The sequence below is a fragment of the Lycorma delicatula genome, chromosome 3 (genome assembly GCF_047948215.1).
Source record: "Lycorma delicatula isolate Av1 chromosome 3, ASM4794821v1, whole genome shotgun sequence".
Classification (NCBI taxonomy): domain Eukaryota; kingdom Metazoa; phylum Arthropoda; class Insecta; order Hemiptera; family Fulgoridae; genus Lycorma; species Lycorma delicatula.
Window position 1 is genome coordinate 49,214,862 of NC_134457.1, and position 22,757 is coordinate 49,237,618.

Below are 22,757 nucleotides of genomic sequence, written 5' to 3' on the forward strand. Positions count from 1 at the left end.
AACAGGTCCTGAAAACCTCTGCACTTATCTCCATTACACAGGGAAAACGCCTTTCCCCGACTGCCTCTATTGACCCGGAATACGGGACGACGCCGAACACACCATTTTCAAATGTGTTCGGTGGGCGGCAGATCGAGAGACGCTAGAGGCGGATCTCTGAGCACTGAGTTCCCACAATGTAGTTGAGATGATGCTCCATGACCTGAGCAGCTGGAAGAGTGTGGCTCGATTCGTCGGGAACATTCTCAGGACCAAGAAAGGCAACATGGATAGTTCTGAGCCAGGTGAAAGTTAGGTAGCCCCCTTCTCAGGCTAGGACAGGAGGACTCAGCTTGAAGTAATGTATAAAATGGTTCCGGGTCGAGTCCTGGTAGAAAGGGAGATGGTTTTAGTCGGTAGTCTGCTGATGGCGGTTAGGTAAGACCACCATTGGAAGCTCGACAATCCGTGCATAAATGCATTTCCACCTCCCTCCCACCAAAAAAAAAATTTTAATTATTATTATTGGGGTTTTAGGAGCACCGACTGTTGTGGTCATTAGTCCCTTTTCAATCAAACAAAAAAAGAAAATATTTCTTTCACAACCGGATAAAAGCAATAGTGACACAGTCAGAACCCTAGTCATTTCAAAACAAATCATCTAAAAAAGACTTGTCAAAGAATATAAAAACCCTAAATAAACACAAGATGACAAGGGTGTAAAAGGCCCTTGCCATTTAAAAACACTCAGAACAAAAGGCCCCCATCCTTTCTTTCTTCTTTTTTCCATCTTCCGAAAGGCTTCGATGTCGAACTTCTGGGTGTCAAGAGTGCCTCGGAGATGGATTCTTTTGATCCAACACAGTAAATCATGGAGGATCTCCTGCTGTCGGCGTCAGATGATACCGCCTCTATTAGAACGATCAGCGTACTTCAGAGTCGAAACTTTGCACTCCCCGATAAAGCTTGTAGGGAGGCTCAATTGCTCGCCTTCTCAAGGCTTCCGAGCTTTCGAAAGTTTCATTATCGGTCTTTCAAAGTCTTCTTTCTCTAGTGACTTTACTTCGGGCTATTCAATTCTCTTGGTGGGGATTTTCTGTATTTCAACTTTTATCGTCGGTACATTTTGTTTCGATTTCTTTGGTGGTTTTTTTTTTTTTGTTTAACCTCCGGGTCCACCATTAGTTATTGCTTCAGAGGATGAGATAAATGATTTTTACCATGCTGTGTGAAAATGCCATGCCTGACCGGGATTCGAACCCGGACCTCCGGATGACTCGTAAATTTTTCATTAATGATACTTTTTACCATACTAGCCAGAGCTGGTGCCTGCCAGTTGCAAACTTATTTTCTGGTTTAAAACCTGTGCATAGAAGCAGTCCTAGATGTTCTGCCAAGTACAGTTTTCCTGGCTTCATAGTAGCTGACCTTTTGTACTGTCTTGACTTTCTGAACCACTACTTTTGACTTATAGATTGGGCGAATTAGATTGGGTCATTAGGGTGTAACGGTTAGCCACTCTGAGAAATCAGAGTGAAAACACACACACACACACCCAGGTGTACTTCTTCGTACATATTGCTACTGCGTATCCGAATCTTTGGCATCCAAAGCACCGAAATGAAGTCAGGATAAACGGACGAACACCTACATCTGTGGAACCAGTTCTGTCTACGGACGAACTCATCTATGGAATCCAGCCTTTATTTTCTCTGGATACTTCGGTCTGTATAAAGTTAACACATGGGATAAGGAGAATGTAATTTCTTCGTTGGGACCTGTGTTTAGTCGCCGACATGAAACTACTCACTGATTATGATGTTCCTCGACGATTTTCTCCTCCGTGCAGTTTAGTAAATCCCTGCACACAACCACTTCTTTTGAGGTATTTAAAGTTCCATGAGGCGAGAACTCGATGTCCTTGATTCACATCTTCGTTTTCTAAAGTCGTAACGATTGCGAATCTTTGACTGTTTCAACAAGTAATCCAACACTAGTTTTCCTTGTCTCCTTTACAGGCGCTCCAGCAACTTCTTTGATGCCTCGCGCTATCACGAAAGGATAATCTTTGAGAAATCTTCTTCTTTTCTTTTTCGGTCTTCTCTTTTCGATCGAAGCTTGGTTCGATCCTTCTTTTCCTGAACTCTGCACTCTTCCTTATCGCTGAACTCAACATTCTTCCTCCTCTTCTCTTGGGAGATAGAGGCCCTCCAAGATGAGGGTTTTTACGTGGACCTTTCTGCTACGGAAGTTGTGGAATTTGTAGTTTCCGTAGCCTACAATCTCGCTAGTCAATATGTCATAAGGTACGGGTGGAAAGATGGTTGGGCGTGCTCCGGATCATTGATCCTCCTTGGGTTCCCCCAGTCAGGCGTTTCCCACAGATTAACCCGGGCCGGGGAGTCAAGTAGTGCCTGACCCACGATACCGACATCCCAGGGCTCGTACGTAGCAGTAAGGGCTCCAATACCCTTTATCCATAGGACAATTCCTGCCAAGGGCCGAATTTTGACTTACGCGGACTGGCGCATGACTTCGGCAGAGCTAAGCTTACAGCAGCCCACCCTCAACCTGGCTCCACAACCGAGAAGAGGGATAAACACTCCCCGATGACACTCCACACAGCGTCGAAAAAACCAGATCACGGTCATGACCCCCCCTCGCTGCAAACAGTGAAACCGAGATGCACAACCGCAACCAGCTCAGCCAGCTTTAGACCACCAATCTTGTACTCCACAGAGGAGCTCCATAAGCATTGCCGTGCTGGCTGACATAAGTGAAGGTATAACATGGACGTGGGGATAGAATTTATTCGGGGCACTGTTATTATTATTTTTTCTAGAATTGAAGTAAACCATGCTTTAAAATTTTCGCTTTTCATTTCTGTGAGGTAAACATCTCTCGAATTGGATTCAAACTCCCACAAAGAATCCCTTACAAAACATTTTCGTTTCCGGTGTGAGCTATAATGAACCTCGTTCCTTTCACAGATGGACTTTTCAGTACTGCAGAAAGAATTTTTGAAAACGGATTAAGGTTTTTAAAATGGAAAAGTAAAGGATTTACCTACCGGTGGATATTGTATGATCAGCATCAACTTACATTTTGTCTAAATAATAAACTCTTCGTCCTTCGTGAAACTGTTTAATTTGTGTTAAATACGTTTTTTCCAGATAATAGTATCTCCTCTATCTAGTATCAAACCTTTACAGCCTTTGTTGAGATTAAGCTTCTTTGCAAAAGAACGATTTTAAACCAAGCGGTCAGGTAATTTCGTTTTAAAAAAGTAAAATCGTGAATTTTTCTTCTTATTACTTATTGTCTTTACAAATTCATCCTTGATATTAAGTATAATTTTCTTTTTTGGTTTATTTTTTGTCTGAGACTGAACACAAGGTCGCTTCTTTCTTTTGCTTAATAATGGAGTACACACTTTGAATTGAAACGCCTATTGAAGTTATCACTCTATTATCAGTATCACCTTGACAGGATTCTTTATTTTCTTCACTTTAAAAGAAAATTTTTTAGTTTTTTAAACAAGTAAGACCGAATTTCGCTGGCTGATGTATATCATATGTCCTTTTCTATTTTATTACTTTTTTTAAGGGAACTGCATATTTTAATTCTGTTTGTAATTTATAATGCGTAAAACGATTATAAAGATATAACATAAGCAAAAAATAATTACGATTTCTATTTCACAAACTATGCGAAAAATAAAGAAGTAGGTAGGTACACAGTCACACAAGCACTTAAAATAAAAATGAATGACTAAAAATAAAATAAAAATAAATAATTTGACGTATTAGATTATATGACTGCAGCTGAGTGATTGTAAACTGTTCTTTGTATTACAATCGCGTATCTAATGGTCAATAGGATTGCTGGCGACAGGATGTCCACGTGCAAAGTTGTTTACATCTTCTACCAAAATATTCCGAATGTAATATAAGCGTACTTGAATTCTGAAAAAGCTGAAAGAAAAAACAACAAGGTGGATTTTTTTATTGAATCCAAGGTGGATTCAATTTAAAAGTAAACTAGAATAAAATAAAAGTAATGAAATACAGAAGAAAGGAAAATAATCAGTTAAGTATTAAGGCAGGAGAACACAATTTGGTCGGAAGTCTTCGAATTTTGTTGCCTAGCTGAATGGTTTCTAAAGTAGGCCTCTCGACGCCCTGACGGAGCCGTAACTTCTTCACAAAGGTGCCACGAAATAATGTACACACTTTTCATAATTTTATTTCCATTTTCAATTCAATGTCATGGAATTTGTTCAATTACACTACACATTTTGTGATCTAAAAACTATTTTATCTATTTTTTTCAACACTTACAAAAATTATTGGCTATTTTGCAAAGTGTACTATTGGTATTTGTTTGTGTACAAAGTACACCGAGAATCGAAAAGGTTTGAGAACAATTGGCCTAGGTATTACATTTCTTAACTCACCAGGTTGGTTTAGTGGTGAAAGGGTCTTCCGAAATCAGCTGTTTTCGAAGTCGAGAGTTCCAACGTTCAAATTCTAGTAAAGGCAATTACTTTTATACGAATTTGAATACTATATCGTGGATACCGGTATTCTTTGGTGGTTGGGATTCAATTATCCACACATCTCAGAAATGGTCGGCCTGAGACTGTACAAGACTACAGTTAACTTACACTCGTACATATCATCCTCAGAAGTAATACCTAACTGTGATTCCCGGAGGCTAAACAGGAAACAAAAAAAAAGTATACACATATTATGAGGAACACATGCTGCTACATATAATGCAGAACAAAATCATAAGTATATCTTTGGTGACAGAAAAACATACTCAACCAATATTCATATAAAATTAACGTTTACTGGAAATTAGTTTAATGTATATTTAAATAATTTATACATTAATACTGCTCTTCTTAAAATATTACATTTTCTGTAAAATAAAAAGAGGAAAAATTATTTCTCATAGATTGTTAGCCAGTTTTTATTTAAATTTATAAGAAATCTTTTCAGTCCTGACTCCCTAATTTCGAAAGTTTCGCTACTTCCTCCGATTAGTTTTTCTTCTCGTGATAAATTATTTGTTCTTGTTTCATTTGTAGTTTTCTTCTTAAACAATTACAGCAGTTTCTTACGGGTTTTTTTGTTTGGTTGTTAATCAGGTTGTACTTGAAAACTGCACATGCAATATAGTGGTAATTTTTCTTACGTAGGAAATAGAATTTTATAAAAATAAATGAACTGTAAATTTGTAGTTCAGTAGAAATATTAAGTATCTTTAGCGCTCTCTCGTGGACTGCTGTTGAAGTACGCAGTTGCTTCATTGTCACATTAAGCACGCTACCTATAGATGATAGGTTTTTGTAGATCGAGTTATTTTTCACTTAGAAATATATGTATTCGACTGTTCTGCTGTCAGTTGTTCTTTATTAGGTCAGCTGTGTTATGTTTAAGGTGGATCGTTGAATTTTAATTATAATGGTTAAGATTTTTTTATTTAAAATTGACGTGCAACAATAACTAATTTTAATATTTTATTTTACCAGCCTTCATAAACAATGCAAATGTCTTCTATGTGGAATATGAGGGCGATGTAGGATATATTGTGTGGTTTGTAATTATTTATAAAGGTTATTTTCTGGTGATCATAATACCTACTGAAAGTTTACAAAATGGAAAAACAATTTATTGGATGTACTGTTTCTGTGGATTGTGGAGAACGTGGTACTTATCAAGGGGAAGTGAATTGTATCAATAGTGAAACTCTTGTTCTAAAAAAAGCATTCAGAAATGGTGTTCCACATCCTGATAACTTTGCTACCATTAGGTAAGATGAATGTCTATTGTTTTGTTTTAATAAAGCTTTCTGTTAAATGTTAGGTTGGTTAAATTGGGAGTAGTGTACTTTTTTAGCGACTAGAAATAAAGTTATAAAATAGTTTTATGTTCATTGCTTTTGCATTTTTCCGAGTTAAAAGTTCTATTGTACTTATTTTCTTAAAGAGGTTTTGGTTTCATAGTTTATTTGTTTTCCAATACAGATTTAACAGTAGGTGGTATATTTAATCTTTTATAAGGTTATATGCTGTGCACTGATTTTTAGCATTTTGAAAATGTTCACTTGTTTTTCAGTGTCATCATTCATTTTATATCCTTCTGTCATCAGTCATTTTGACTGGATTGTTGAATTTCTGCATATCTTTTTATTCTGTGTTGATTTGTTTACCTCAATGTAATGCAGACACAACGAATATATAATAGCAGCACTTGTTTTTTTAAAGAAATCTTTTAGACTAAACAAAATTAAGAATTATAAAGTAATGGCAAAATAAAAAGGTTGGAAGTCATTAAAAAAAAATTGTTTTTTGTAAAATTTTGTTTATTATAAAGTGAGTATTTTATTCTATATTGATGAAGATGGCAGTGTGCTTCTTTTGATTTAGAAATCTTAGTTCAAATCCCAATCAGGCTGGGCGTTTTCCTCACATACTACAAAATTTATCTGTTATTCTGAAGAAAAATTGTAATTTTGGGAGTCAGTTGTAAGTTGCCATTGTAAATTTTAACAATTGGCTCATTTTAACAATTTTAACTCATTTTATTATTCAAAGGTAAACATAACCATTGTGATTGGCCTTAAATAAGGATATGCTGGAAGTCTGAGAACTATTGCCAGTGCCCTTTTATTTCTAAAATTTTATCATATTTATACAGTTTTCTTGTTTAATTTAATTCATGAAAATGTGTAGTTTTACCATCATTAAAGAAAAATAAATATTTAAGTCAGCCTTATCAGTTCTGTGTATATTGTAAGTAAGGTTTTTAAGGAGCGAATAAAGAGGTGTACTATGTGATCCCCAATACTAATGTATTGCTCTACTAGCCACTATGTGGTGGTGGCTAGTAGCCCACCACCACTAGGGCAACCTGGTGGGTCAAGTCAACGGTTGACTTGACTTGAGGAAAATGTCATTGAGAAGTAAAATTAAACGTGTACTTCTTTGTTGGGTTGAATACAGTTCAAGGGAACTGTATTCCCAAAACAAAGAATCACTGTATTCACATTATTCATCACTGTATTCCCATTTGTATTAATATACTATTTTTGTTGTCCATAGACTGAAATTTTTGAATATCTTGTAAGAGATCAGATTGAGATTTTGAGATCCTGTAAATTCTTCTGAGACTGTGATGTTTTTGTTTGTGATACAATCAAACCATATTTTATTTTTGCTTTTGAATGTTGTATTAAAAATTTGAACCTGTGTTTAGCTTTATAATTGTGCATAAACCTTTGCAAATAAAATTTAATATTAAATCTTGGGAATACTTCAGAAAGTCAAACAAGTTTTCAGGATTTAAAAATTGTTTGGCACTAGTAAATATTGATCAGAATTTACTAAATTAATTATATCTTAATAATTAATTCTATCATTTCCACTTGTAGTATTTATATTTTTATATATGCTACCTTTACTAAGAAAATTAGTCATCATTGACTAAAAAAGATAAACAATAAAAAAGATTATAGATAAACAATAAAAAAAATAAAAAAGATTACAATATCTACATATATCAAACCAGATATTAGAAGTATTTTTTTATTTTACACATTATTCTGTTACTGATAAGAAAGGATCATATTATTCTTTTGTTGCCATATTTTTATTCATCATTTATTTGTCTCAATTACCTATTCTTCTAAATTATAGTTCAAACCATATATTCAGATTTAAATTAAAAGATGTTTTGTAAAGAAAAAATGTTACATTGTTAATGAGTTTTTAAATAAATCTAATTTTTTTTTCTTTGATTAATGCATACTTATTATGTAATCAAGTAATTTTTTTTAATACCTTCTGAACTGTTACTTTATTCTGTTTAAATTTTTTTATTTATTAGCAACACATATTTTCATCATTTATTTATATTCATAATTATGAATTATGAATTATATGTGTTATTTTACATTTTTTTTAAAGAAAGATTTTCAGAAATATTTTATAAAAATGAATTTAAATTGTTAAATCTTCATTATCAGTAGATACAGGAGAATTAGCTAAATTAAAAATATACAGGTTGTGTTGGAAGGGTTCTGCTAAACTTCATAGGTGTATTTCTCTCATTAAAATAATGAAAAAGTTCATATAAACATGGTCAAAAAATGCTTTGTTTGTGAGTTACAGCTAGTGAAAAATTTCACCCTGATTTCTGCTCCTCTAAATGAAGCCCTACTGAAATTCTGGGAAGATGAATTAAGGGGTGAATCTAAATTTGCCCATTAATTTAATAGTGGTTTCTTCTGGTTTTGACCTAAAGGTTTTTAAAAATGGGTCCCAGAACTGTATACCCATTATTGTCAAAAATAAATAAAACTTATTGATTAAATTGATAGAAAATTTAATTCTTAGAAAATTGATGTAAGTAAAAACAGTAAAAAATAATAGCAAATAAAAAACATAATTTTTAATGCAGAACTGTACGTACCAATAAAGACAATACTGAATTACAATTTTAGACTAAAAGAAACAGCCTTCTATTATTAGATAAAATTGCTAAAAACAAATAAAGTAGCATAAGTTATTCTTACATTGCAACTGTTCAAAATGTCCGCCATGAACTTGAAAACACATTTCAGCACAGCGAGTTATAGATGAGATAGCATTATCTAGCATTCCTGGGCTTTTATTGATTTCTACAATGGTCCACGTGATTTGTTGTAAAAGTTCATTTGCATTTTCTGATTACTATTCATACACAAACGCTTTTATATATCCTCCCAAAAAGAAATACAAGGAATTCATGTCAGAAAATCTAGCTGGTCATAGTTGAGGTACACTATGACATTCCTATTTCATTCCAGTGGTTAGGAAATATTTCATTCAGATAATAACAGGGCCATACAAATTGGGCTGGTGTGCCATCGTGTTGGAAGTACATATCAGTTCATATACTAAGTGGAAAATCCTCTAAAAGTATTGACAGCTCATTTTGAAGAAAGTTCAGGCAACTGTTTATTGTTTGTCTACCGTTGAAAATGTGAGGTTTGTTGAGGGTCATTACCTATTATCTCACACCAGATATTTAATGAAAAACTGTGCTGGAAATTAGTTTCAATTGTTTCATGAGGATTGTTATGTTTACAAATAATGTTTGTTTTGTGTATTGTTTATCTCATCTCGCATAAATGTTGCTTCATTTATAAATAATATAAGTGATGGAAGCACATTATTTTGTAATAACCATTGACAATAATTCAACTGCAGATTGTAATTACCTAATTCAAGATATTGAACTGCATGAGAATGATATGGAAGGAAACCTTCATTGTGTAATGTCTGCCATATACTGTTGTGTGGAATCCCCAAACATGCAGATAATCTACGAGTACTAGTAGTTGGACTTCGCTCTATCATATGTAAAATCTACCCATTCACATTTGTTTCCTGTTCAGATGTTACATTAAATGTTCTACTTTTTCTTAGGTGCCGGTGAGTATTTGCAAATACTTGCCGGTTAGGAATGTTTCAATTGGAAAATCTCGGACGATATTCTTCTGTGGTTTGTGTAGCATTGCTGTTACAAAAACCATAGATGAAATGAATGTCAGCATATATCTGATTTGTAAACTTATATGGCATTTCTCTTATACTATAGAACAAATCACTTATTAATTATTAAAAATCAGTATTAATTTTTTAAAATCGGTTCAAATGAATTACTTAATTATACTTAAATCACAAATGTGCACTTCAAATAAAATTTTATATTGAAAATTATATTTTCAGTAACAAATACAGCACACTGAAGCAAGATTCTGAATCATAACAGTGTTTGAAAATTTTGTTTGTAGATCTTTGCTCTCTGGGAGATTAAACACAGACTACTAATATAGTACAGCATTGCAGCACTCCTATTGGGGAATTAATTCACTAATAATTAAGAAATAACTTCATGATACTGCAGGCAGACAAATATGTATTAGTGTAATTTCTCTGTTATTGTTTCACCTGAAAGTACAACTAAATTGCTGTTGTAGGATGTTGGTAGACAATTTACATTAGTTTTCTCAGAATTAAATTCTTTATCAATTTAAACAATAAGTTGTATTTATTTATTGACAATTTAACAAAGTTATACATCAAAGGTAAAAACTGTGTTTTGTTTATTACATCCTATTTCTTAGAAAATAATTATTTCATATTAAAATAATTATTTCCATAAATTATAATTGTACAGTTATGGGCCCCAATTTAAAAAAAAATTTCAGGTCAAACCTTAAGAAATTCACTCCTTCCCAGAATTTCAGTGGAGCCTTATTTCAGCGGATGAGCAGAAATCAGGATGAAATCTTTCACTAGCTGTAACTCGCTATAAAAGCATTTTCAGACCCATGTTTATATGAACTTTTTTCATTACTTTAATGAGAGAATATGCCTATTATTCTATATAAATTCTTTTTGAACCTTTATTTAAATGACCATTTAGCATAGTTCAGTCTTTGTAGTTAACAATTTTTTATTTATTAATCTTTTTATTCTGTGATGCTTTGAATGAGATATGCTACAGTTTTCATCGATTATTCCATTTTTATGATTTAATGTGCTGTCTTTTACATCGTGTGTTGAGGGATGAGAGTTGAATGGGTTGTATCTTTTCCTTAAGGTGCAGTATAATAGAAGATTTGAAAATTTTGAAAACGGCTGAAGAAACATCAGAACCTGTTAAAATTGCAGCAAGTACTGTTACAGTAAGAAAACCAGTAGCAAAAAGAATTAACAAGACTGTTAGTGAAAATATAGTTGGAAACAAATTGTTGCACAATAATGCTAATTCTGGTATCAGTAATAATGCTAATAACAGTCATTTTAACAGCAATCATCCTTCATCCTTGTCGCATTCTTCATCTGCACATTGTTTTGGTGAATCTCCATGGAAAATGTATACTAATGATAGTAATCGACTTTCAAATTTAAATCAATCAAGTAAGTATTTTTTATATAAATATTCTTATGTAATATATATTTTTTGTAATACACTTAGTGAAACAAAAGTAAAACCTAACCTTGGGGTACTGCTGTTATTTCTTGGTAAACATTTATCCTACTGACCTCAACACTAGTCATGATACCACTAGGCACAATGCGTTTTAAGTAAAATTTTTATTAACTCTGTTATTGTTTTTGTTTACATCTGCATTGTTATATGTTTTTTACACTGTTTCTGTTCACACTTCCCTTTTTTTTTTACATATATTTACTAGAATAACTGGTAAAGGATTAGTGTGAAATTTGGGCCACCAATTTAAAGTGTTATAAAACTGCTAAAAGAAAAAAAGTTTAACACATTTAAAATACTTTAAAGTCAGTTTAAAATAGTTTGTAAAAGTTAACCAAAATAATGAACTATTACAAACATACAACTCTATTGAACCAATAATGAAATAGTAAAATTGCAACACTTAGGTACATTTTATGCAGTATATATTTAGAATACGTACAAATGAGAGGAGATGAAGCTTCTGAATGGTTGTATGTAGGGGTAAATAAATAACAGTAAAAATGGCTTAGAATTGTGTTGTATCTGAAAATATTATAAAAATAAGGATTTCTATTTAAAAAAATAAAGTTGGCTGCCAGTGTAAAATTAGCTGAGATTTCAAACATATTAATAGGTTATTTTTAATGAACTCAAAAATTGAGGCAAATTTCTCCAATTGAGTTTTTCATGGCTTTTCCAATGAAACCACAATGGTAGCATACTTAAAATGATTACTATACATGATGTTTGCCCATAAAATTCCTGAACTTTTAAAAAAAAAATATTTAAGCTTACCTTAAAAGCTATTGATACTTGTTGCCTTCAGAGTAATCTACTTCATTTCATATGTGCTATTCCCAATTTCTTTCTATCCTTTGAAACATTTTTGGAATTCTTCATTAGAGTTACTGTTCAGTTTGGCTAGCAGATTTTCTTTATAGAGTTAATTATTTGAAAACATCGACCTTTCAACTTAATTTTTAATGTGGGAAATAAAAAAGTATGGCAGTTCAGGTGATGTAGGGTGTGGTATTTTCTCATTTTGCCCAAACTGATTGATTAATAGGGAATTTGTGTATGGGTCGGCATAGAGCTTTCAACAATTTCACATCCATGCTTTAGAATTTTTTTTATAGCCTCTTGAGGACATTTAAGATAGGGCACTTCAAGATAATTGTGCTTATTCACCATCATGTCTCCTGGAAGAAATTTATGGAACCCCATGGACTGAAAAAACTGCCAGCATGACTTTAACTTCGACCACATCTGTTTTTCTTTCTTTCAGTTATGGGGATCCTTTTGACACCTATTGTTATGATTAGTTTTGTTTCAACGTAGCATCCATACACCCATGTCTCATCTCCAGTAAATGATATGTTTTTAAAAGTTTTCATCCTTCTTAGATTGGTTCTAGAAGCTCTGTACTCACATTGACTTGATTCTGTTTTTGTTCATCAGTCAAAAGATGAGGCACAACAAATTAACTGAAATACAACTTGTAACTGAATTTTGCATAATAATTTACGACATGCAGTTTTTGAATTGCTTACTTCTCTTCAACTATTTCATGAATAATTGAATAATGACTAGAACGATTTGAATTCCTTAATTTTTGTAACAATTTCATCAGTTTTGTCATGAAAGAGGATCATTATCAGTTGAACTTTGGCTGTCTCTGAAACATTTCCGTCACTGCTACATTTGACTCTGCTACATAAGCCTCATCCCCATAGGCTGTGTATAACGTTTTAATGTTTTTGTAAAGAATTTTTCCCATCTAATAAACAATTTTTATTAATTGGTTATTCATCAAAAAGTACTATTTTAATGCAATAAAAATTCCACATCAAATATAACATTTTTTGAAACAAACAGATGTTGTACATTGACTAAACAAAATATTACATAGGGTTTTTCTCTGGGCTGCCTCCTAATGCTACTGCTGGGTTACAGCTGTTGTGTATTTTTGAGGTAGTGATGTCTGATGTACAGTTTGAAACGTTTGGCTATTTTATAGACAAACCTTTTACAGACTTAAGGTAGACAAACTACCATATTAAGTAAAGTTACATAATTCTTTTTTCAGTTATTGTGTACTACAGACAGTAACAAAACTGATTTTTACACGATTACAGTGCCTAATTAAGATATATTATTATGAAAATTCAGCAGTTCTCTAAAATTTATCTACATACATTAATTTAAAAAAATAAATTGAGAATAAGGCAAATATATGTATTTATTTGAATATAAATCTCTGCTGTGATTTTTATTGCAACTGGAATAGAATATTTCATAAAGTGCTCAAAACAAAAATATTCAAGGCTGTTTCTTAAAAACAGCCTTCATAAAAACATTCAAATAGAATGCATATCATTTTTGTTTGCTCAGACTATAATGATTGTAATTGTGATAATTGTTTCATTGATCTGTTCTGTAATAATGAAGGGAAAATGTCTCGGATATTTTTGGAAATCTAAGGGCTAAAATGTATTTTGGGAAATCTCTTGTGATTGTTCTTCTGAACTATTTATTAGAAATTAATTCTTGAGTTAGTTTTACCTAAAAAGAAGGCTCCGCTACAAAACTAGATGGATAGTTTGTGAATTTATGCTGCTGACATAGAATTGTGAGAAATATCACTAGATTTCTTTAGTTAATGGAAACAGTTAATAAATAAACTATTCTATCAGGAGTTAAAATTGGCAGGAGTAACTATGACTCTCTTAAGGCGGCTTTGAGGCTTTGCAGCCTCCGCTAAGGTACCGTGGGTGGGGGGGGGGCAGGCTGCGGCCTCTGATGGTTGGTGGTTGCTTCGTCTGCGGGTTGGCCGCCACGTAGCACCTCGTGGGTGTACGGCCGCCTATGGTGTGCGTCTCGCACCGGTGCCTGTATTGTTTACTTTTATGTGTAGTGCTGTAGTGGAGCGAGGGCTGGTGGCCATGCGGCGAATAACTCGTTGATCTTGCAGGCCGAGTTGCAGTGATCCTCGTATCTTCTTCGCTGCGGACGACCTTCTACCTACGTCCACTGTCCGGACAGCAGCAGGTCGGCTGAGTGTTGGCCTTTGGGGAGACCCTAAGTAATATCCCGATCGTAATTGCCTAGCAGTCTATCCTGTCCACAGGACGTCCGGGTGCTTCGTTCCAAAACAGAAGGTTTAGTGGCTGTGCAGGTTAGGTTGCCAGCTCACACGGCTTTCATTAGTGTGGTCCAAAGAATTCAGAAAAGGTTAAAATTCTTGCCGCTGTGCGCCCCAGAGCCACGACCTAACACGTTATCAGGAAAGTCCTGTCGACCCTCAAGGTGGACAAATCTTCTTCTACTGTTTCCGGTGATTCATTCCATTTTCGTTTCGAGCTTTGTTCCCCCCAAATACTGCTCGATATCCGCTGCCTGTTGGTGACACTTGTGTGGATTGCTATCGGGACTTCTTAACAAAGCCTGGTTTGGTGTCTACCATCATCATGCTCATCTGGACTCATAGGCAGATGTTGATGTTTCCAAAGTTAAGGCGCAGTGGACCCAGGAAGAAATGTTGTTGGCCGGCGGAAGCTTCAGCAACATTAACAGGAGTTAAATTTCTTAATTTCCACTTTTTGTCTAGAGCTGGTGGACGGTATTTAGAGGCCATAAAAGAGTCCTTAAGAAGTCGGAGAATGAGGTATTTGTTAATGCTGCGGTCGAGCGTCTTTCAGCTCATCCTGACTCCTGACTGTCAGGATAACACCGATGCAAATGCCTCGTCAGACATTTCCATCAGGGTAATAGAAATCTCTTAAACATCGCCTTCTTATCAGACCTTCCTATTACTGCATCTAATTCACTTAACTATCAACCCATACTATCACTAACCGTTCCCGCAGAAGCACGAACCCCGCGCCTGTTTACCACCGAAGGGACTACTCCAAATAATTCACCCCACATCTAATCTCAAACCAGACGGAATTTCAAATTTTATAATATGAGCCTTAAATATCTCCAAACTTCAGTCTTCTATCCCTAAAATCATGTTTTTCACAACATCGCAATTTAGACTTACATACTTAAATTTTCGACACTATCCATTAAAACCTAAAATAAAATAATCCTCGAAATTCGGCTCAACCCGGGATCAAGTCCGCTAAGACCCACCCCAAGCAAGCACATCGCATCGATTTTTTTTGGCTCGATTTGGCTCTAAGCCAAACCAATGTTGGCTGGCGTTGCCAGCAAACATCTTAGAGCCAAAAAACTCTTACAAACTGACCTATCTCTTTAACAAAACTAAAGCTAAATAACCGTGGTACGAATGGCAAGATACTCACTCACTTTAAACTTAAACACCCTCGGCTATTTTTTTGAGAGCCAGAAGCCTAAGAAAACTCAACAATCCGTCATTCAGTCCTCATCTTCCAGTTAGCCTGCAGATCGAGACTCGAATCGACTCCCTCAAGTTCACTAATCACCTCTTTATTTTTTTCTTTTTTCCCCTTGCTTCCCGGAGCTGGATACGCATTAAAGCATCGCACAGCTCCGGGAAGAGCCTTCGCCTCTAACCACGAGGCCGAGCAGCCAGGCCCGGCTATGCCGTTCCCAGCCACCCCATCTCCGCAAACTGGTCTTCGTCTTTTGTGCCTGCATCTAACAGAGGTAACCCCGAGGGAACTCCTGCCGAGAGTTGCCAATAGCTCAGGGACTCGAGAATCCCCGACCTTCATCGCCGCCGCTCATCCGTGTAACACGTTCCCACGGGCAGACGACGACTTCAGCCGAGGCTGTTCCTCACCCCCTCGCTACCCTTAATTTTTTAGTATCCGCGACACGAACGTTGCTATCGTATAAAAATTCTCCGCACTTGCCAGCATGGCCTCACTATGGACTCTACGTCGATCGTCCTTGTTGTCCGTTCGTGACTTACCCTCGCCGCTGCACTTCCCACCTTGGACACTGGAATACCTCGTGCTCGGGTGTGTCAGGATCCCCACAATAAGGGCAGTTGGAATCCTCCGCCCACCTCCGGCCGCACAGATAGAGCTCCTAAAGACCACATGCCCTGTCAAGAGCTGTGTGAGCCAGAAGTTGGTCTCACTAAACCTTCTCCCGACTCACATCTAAATCCAGGGTATCAGCCGATGTGTCCACCTGCCCTTGGTGGACACATCCCATCTGCGTTGCCAATCGCGCATTAAAACAGCCCGCGCTTCCTCTCTTGATTCGCCGTTATATCTTTGAGTACATTGTTTGGCTAGTTGCTGCAGAGGCGGAATTCCTGCCACAACCATCACCGTCTCCGTTGATACAGAGGCGTACGTTTCTAATGACCTCTGCATAACTCATACTTTGAGCAGACGTGCAGCACATGATGTACATCGTTCACGATCAAACAGTGACAGAGACTCAAGACGTGCTTATAACACTCATCTACCGTCTCATTCTACCTATCGTGTCAGATACATCATCTCTGTACCTCTATCTTATGAATACGCTCCGACGTCAGTTGTTCTGACTTTTTCAAAGCGTAGGGTAACAGGCGTTTAGATGCGAGGACGTCAGTAGGTTTCAAATTGGCGATATCCAGAACTGCTTCACGCGATATGTTTTGTAGCTCCTGGTCACCGTCAGTGTCAAGAGGCGCTGAGCCCTCAACAGAATATCACGGTGACTCTTCTACCTCATTCTGTTCGCTCAAACAGGTGTTGCATGTAGCAAAATTATCTCACATTCGCCTTTGTAAAGTTTTATGGTCTTGTAGGTCAGACCCCAGTGGGGTTAGACCACTCTACGAATGCTAAGAAGGCATTACACGCTGTTTTTGCGAAAGCCTGAAAAACTTTTATTTTCTGGTATTAAATGTTTATGAAAGTGTTTAGTTAAACCTGTTCGTTTATTTTTGTTTGTTTTATAAGTTCTGCTGCCAAGGCTGTTATTGATCTCCATCTTGTGTGTATGAATATTGTGAAATTTAAATTAAGTATGTAAGGATCAGTCCAGTATAAACTAAACATTTATTTTTAACATTTATTATTACAGAAAAAAAGTACAAAACATACATATATTACTTTCCTATGAAGTCTTCCTGAAGTTTTACACACATTCATCCAATATGTGGGGAGCTTGTGGATCCCTTCTTCATAAAAAGTTTGAAGACTTGTCGCAAGCCAATTGCGTACAAAGTCCTCTACTTTGTTGTTGCTTTGGAATTAATGCCTCTTTGGAATCAGTGCCTCTTTCAGTGGCCCAAACAAAAAGAAATTGCTGGGGATGAATTTGGACTCTTTGGGGGATGTTCTAAGGTTTTCTAATAAATTTTGTCCAGTTTTCCTAAATGCTGATTCCTGGTGCTGTCATGAAGGAGGATCATATCTCTGATTGGCTGATAGTGATTTTTTTCTGTAGGTCATTTTGTCCAAGAAGTGGCAATAGTACAGAGCATTCACTGTGAAATATTCTGTGCAGAGAATAAATGAAATATAGGGCTTTCCAGTCTCAAATAATGGTTTTCAGGACTTTTCCAGCTGATGAATGTGGTTTAGCCTTTATGGGCAAGTTTTCTACTGCTAAGCCACTTAGAGTTTGCTGATTTTGACTTGGGAGAATAGTATGGATGCTTGTTTCATTTCGTGTGAGTATTCAATGAAAAAACTATTTCCCTCTTGTTGAAATCAATTTTCCTTTTGTAATCTACTGTCATACCTGTTTCTGATTTTGAATCAAAAGTCTTGGAACCCATCTCACACAGACCTTGGGAAAGCCAAGGTGCTAGGTGGTAATGGAATAATACCACTTTCATTACTAATTTTTACTTATAAAGCAATTTTATCAACCCTAATCTGTCTATTGTCTTTAATAAAGTCTTGGATCGATCAAATGTTGTCATCCATCACACTTGGCATTGAAAACTTTTGAAACTTTTCTGCAGCTTCATATGCTGACCCAGTAGTTGACTCAGGTATGTGACAACATCATACCCCCAAACTTTGCCCACATCTAGTCAAAACTTCCAGTAATATGTTGTGTAACTGACAATGAAATCTCCTGTTCTGACATGACACTGTTGACCAGACAGATGCAATTGGTAAGGCAGTTGAACCCTGGGGTCCACATTTTCACCATCAATGCCCCTCTGTGCTCACTCATGTTCATATGTGAACTGTGAAAACAAAAGTGGTTTATTTTTTATTGATCCTTGTATGTTGAAAATTACTGAATCTTATATTTTATCATTTAATGATTGATTGATTTTTTCTTTTCAAGCAAATGAAGCAAATCGAACACCAAACAAAAAAGAAAGAATGAAACAGAGATGGAGTGAAAGGGATGAAGCATGTTTTGGTGAACCAATCAATGATATAATTAAGAAAGATTTTGATTTTGAGAAAAACTTAGCTCTGTTCAATAAAAAGGTAAGCAAAATGCTCGAGAAAGTATCTCTTGTAATGTAATGGATTAGCATAATGGAATGAGTAGCACTGATTCCTGATTTGATTTTTATAATGTAGTATACCAATTGGAATAGAAAAATTATTTGTTTTCATTTGTTGATTAAAATATATTTTGTTAGATAAGTATCTTTTTTAATTAAAACTTATTACTTTACTATTCTTTGTTATTAGGTATAACTATTTAAATATTTAATGGACTTACTGTAGTTAGCTGTTTGTATTTTCAGTACAATGCTGATTATCAAAAGTAATATTAATCAGCCTATGCTTCTGTGAAATAAACAACAAAATTCTGTTTGATTAAATCTATAAATCTATACATTATTTTCTTGAGAACAAAGTAACTAATTTACAGCTGTTAATGTATTTATTGCATTTTTATGTTAATTAATGTTACAGTAAAACATAAATTTTAAAAAAGTGAATGATTTGGGTGCTGTATTCAAAAGACAAGGTAAGCATTATTATGAACAAGACATTCCAAATGTGTTAAATGAAAATATAAATGAAATAATAAAATTTATTATTAGTTTATTAATAATAAAATTTCATTATTTAGGAGAGAAGGAATATATATGATACTTCAACATCTATTATAAATTGTTTATTTTGTACTGATTATTTTATTTTGTGAAAACTATAACTTATTACTTTGTATTAGGTAACTTGTAATTTATTTTATATTTATACTTATTTTTTAAGAGTATTTTGTAGTTGATGTTATAACTTATAATAAAAAATTGTTTAAAGTTTTTTTTATAAAGCAATAAAAGTTAATAAGTACAAATATATTATAACAAATTTGTATGGCTGTTTATTAATATAAATAATTTTATAAGTTTTTTTACTCTATGAATTAAAATATCATGAATTTATTTTTTCAAAATTATGTAAACAGTTGAAAAATTAGTCATATATGTGCATATGTAATTTTCAAAGAAGGTGCTGTATCAGCTAAGATGGGTGTTACATCTTGACATCCCCTAAGTCTCTAATTTATTTGTTATATGCAACCCCTTAAGTTATTGTTCCCCATTTGATTTTTTTTAATGTTTTATTACTCTGCTGCTTGGATGGATAACAAAATTTCAAATTATTAATATTTTTTTTTTACTATTCTTCATAGCTCTGCAATCTTAGTCGATAAAATAATATAAACAAGTTGAGCATACATTGATTATCCCTTTAACATGCATTGAGTATTTGCTTGTTGAAAGAAATTTCAATTAATAATTTAATTCATTATAGTAGATCTCATGATGTTTTGGAATCATTTTTTTGCATGTAGCAGCATGTTGATCTAATGCTCAGTGATTTTTATTTTCTTCTGATTTTTTGTTTTACTAATAAAAAACCTTTTATTTTCATAAAAATTGTAATTTTTTTGGTAGAACATTTGTCAACTTGAGTTGATATATTGAAGAGTTATATTGAAGAGTTGTATACATATTGAATTGATATATCAGAACTTACATGTACCAACGGTAATGCATTACCCTGATATAGTATTTTATAGTTGATGAATTTATGGATTTGAAAAGGATTTTATATAGATTCGTAACCTGCTATTTGGTGTATTAACAGGTCATTTTTATTAATGATTATTATTAGACAATATGTTTCATTTAAATATATATTTATTTTTTAAATATATATTCATGGTAGTATAACATTTTTTTTTTTTTATTTATATCTTAGTCCCAAAAAAGATTTTTAAAAAATACGAATTTCTTGCATTTAGTCAACTGGTTAATTTTGAAGGTAATTACAAAAAAAATCATTTCTCTGAAACTTCTATTAGATTTTTAGTAGTCATGTAAAATAAACTTAAAATAATTCTTTCTTGTGAGAGAGAGTGTATTTTCTATTATAATCATATTATTCTATTAATATTCTATTATCCCATTTTCTATCTGTTTTTACTATACTATTTGTTTGTAGAGCATGTGATTATTAATTTAAATATATGATAATCATCATTTATGTAAGAATCCTGTTTTTTATTAAAATTTTCAAGTAAAATATTGGAAATTTAATAAATCTAACTGATTTCAATGACACCAATTGAACCTAGGAGTTCCAAATGGCTTCAGAGACTATTTACCTTTTTTTTTTTATTGGACACTAAGCACTAACTGTCATAAATTATATATATTATACACATTCTTTTGACTGTTAACTGAAACAAACCATTCCCTGTTGTACAATTTGATGTCATGATAACAATGGTCATGTAACTTAGCTTTTTTAGGATTTAAGTTACCAGGATTCCCTCTTTAATTGAAGTTTGAAATAATGAATTTTTTGTATTTTGTAGAATTATAATTTTTTTTTTGTATCTCCATTAATAATAGTTATGTTACTTGTTTTTAAGGCTATTTATGATGAAATAAATGCACAAAGGCCAGATTTGGTTCGGCAGACAGACAAACAAGCGAATTATAGACATGATGAGAGTGTTCTTGCGAGTTCACCTGCTCAGTATCGTCAGATTACTGTTCCTCCACATTACAGTCAGAGAGACTATGTAACAGGTGCCTGTTTTACTGTTTATCTATTGTATATATAAATAGTATAACCTCTTTTAAACTGCATCTTTGGAGTTCAATGAAAACTATTTTCATGAATACTTTTTGCCAAGAATTTTCTGCTGTTTGTTTAAAATTGCTTGCTTCTTTATGCAACAGTCTCTTAGCCCAGCATTTATCAGTTCCTTGAATGATTATTTAACCTCTATAAAAGCAACATCAACTGTAGAATAGTGTGAACAGCATTCACTGAGAATGATCATAAAAATTACTGAAAAACATTTTGAAGTTGTTTTAAAAATGTTTTATTTTTAAATTTGGTTCAATTTGTAACAGCACAACTTATATTTTATAATATGTAAATTTATACAGAGCGAGTTAAAAGTATGGAAACCCCTCAACAGCTTTAAAACTTCCAGAGAAAATACTGTAACTTTCAGGATAAGGTATCGATCAACTACTTTACCTTTTAATGATGAGAGACTTTAGTGATAAAAGTTAATTCAAATAATGAAGTTTGGGAATTAATCAATGCAACATTTAATAGTCATAACCCTTATTTTAAAAGGTACAGTGTCAAAAACCATCAAACAGTTTGAAGAAACAGGGACCATTAATAATAGGGTAAAACCAGGGAGACCTAAATCTGCAATAAATAATAACAAATCATTAGAGATTATGCAAGAATTTATTGAGAATCCTAATTCTTTGACTCAGAACAGCAGCATGAGCATTAGCTAAAGTTCAGTAATTTGAACATTAAAAAGTGAAAATTTTAAACCCTTCAGAATTTGTATGGTGCAAGAACTGAAAGAAGATGACTACGATCGAAGACTTGAGTTCTGTGAAATTATGATGAACAATATTTGTGCAGATCCTAATTTATTACAACATATTTTTTAGTAATGAGGACACTTTTTTTAAATGGAAATTTAAATTGCTGTAATTGTCAATATTGGACTGATATTAATCCACACTGGTATCATGAGATACATACACAGTCTCCAGTTAAAGTAGATGTGTGGGCAGATATTGTTGGTGAACACTTGATAGGGTCTTTGTTTATTGTTGGAAATTTAAATGCAGTGATATATGAGGCTTTGCAAACATTCCTAATTGTCTTTCCAAACATTCAAAACATTGTTGGCCCCAACTTCAAAAACATTTGGTTTCAATAAGACGGCACCCCGCCTCATTTTCTGGTTTCGGAGAACATTTATATTTCCTGCCTCATTATATTAGGTACGTGAAATTTTAAATGCATTTTTTCCTGGATTACTTTGTAATAAGCCCCAAGACATGGATAATTTACAAAATATAATTTGAGAATCAGCACAAAATATCATTAGTGGATCATTGAATAATGCAGTATCATACTTTTACAATCAACTGGCATATTATCAGACAACAGAAGGAGTAAATTTTGAACATTTATTAAAATGAAATTAAGTAAATAAGCAAACGTTACGTATAATTTTTTTTTAAATAAATTTATTTGATAATATCCATTTAATAAAATTTTCATAAATTTATTTATTTTCAATAACAGTTTCTTAAATTATCAGTATAATTTTTTTCAAAATCCAGACTTTGTCCACTGCAACTTTTTATTTATACCATTTTTCTTGTCTTAAAGAGACCTTTAAAATAATGTAGCACGTAAAAAGTGTTAACCATTTAAAATGTTTGAGTTATAATCTTTGGGCCACCCCCCAAGAAGGGATTGAAATTCTATTTTTAGTCAAAAGGTAAAATAGTTGACTGATACCTTATTGTGAAAGTTACAGTATTCT

At 33.7% G+C, this 22,757-nt stretch overlaps 1 protein-coding gene across 1 annotated transcript in view; it reads left to right on the top strand.

Moving 5' to 3' along the window:
- Nucleotides 1-5,371: 5,371 nt before the first annotated feature.
- Nucleotides 5,372-22,757, top strand: part of Edc3 (Enhancer of mRNA-decapping protein 3) — a 38,105-nt gene continuing 20,719 nt past the window's right edge. Inside the window, exons 1-4 of the mRNA XM_075359782.1 lie at nucleotides 5,372-5,799; nucleotides 10,638-10,957; nucleotides 18,249-18,397; nucleotides 20,811-20,970. Coding sequence (XP_075215897.1) covers nucleotides 5,645-5,799; nucleotides 10,638-10,957; nucleotides 18,249-18,397; nucleotides 20,811-20,970 — 784 coding nt within the window. The 5' untranslated portion in view covers nucleotides 5,372-5,644. The remainder of the gene's footprint in view (nucleotides 5,800-10,637; nucleotides 10,958-18,248; nucleotides 18,398-20,810; nucleotides 20,971-22,757) is intronic.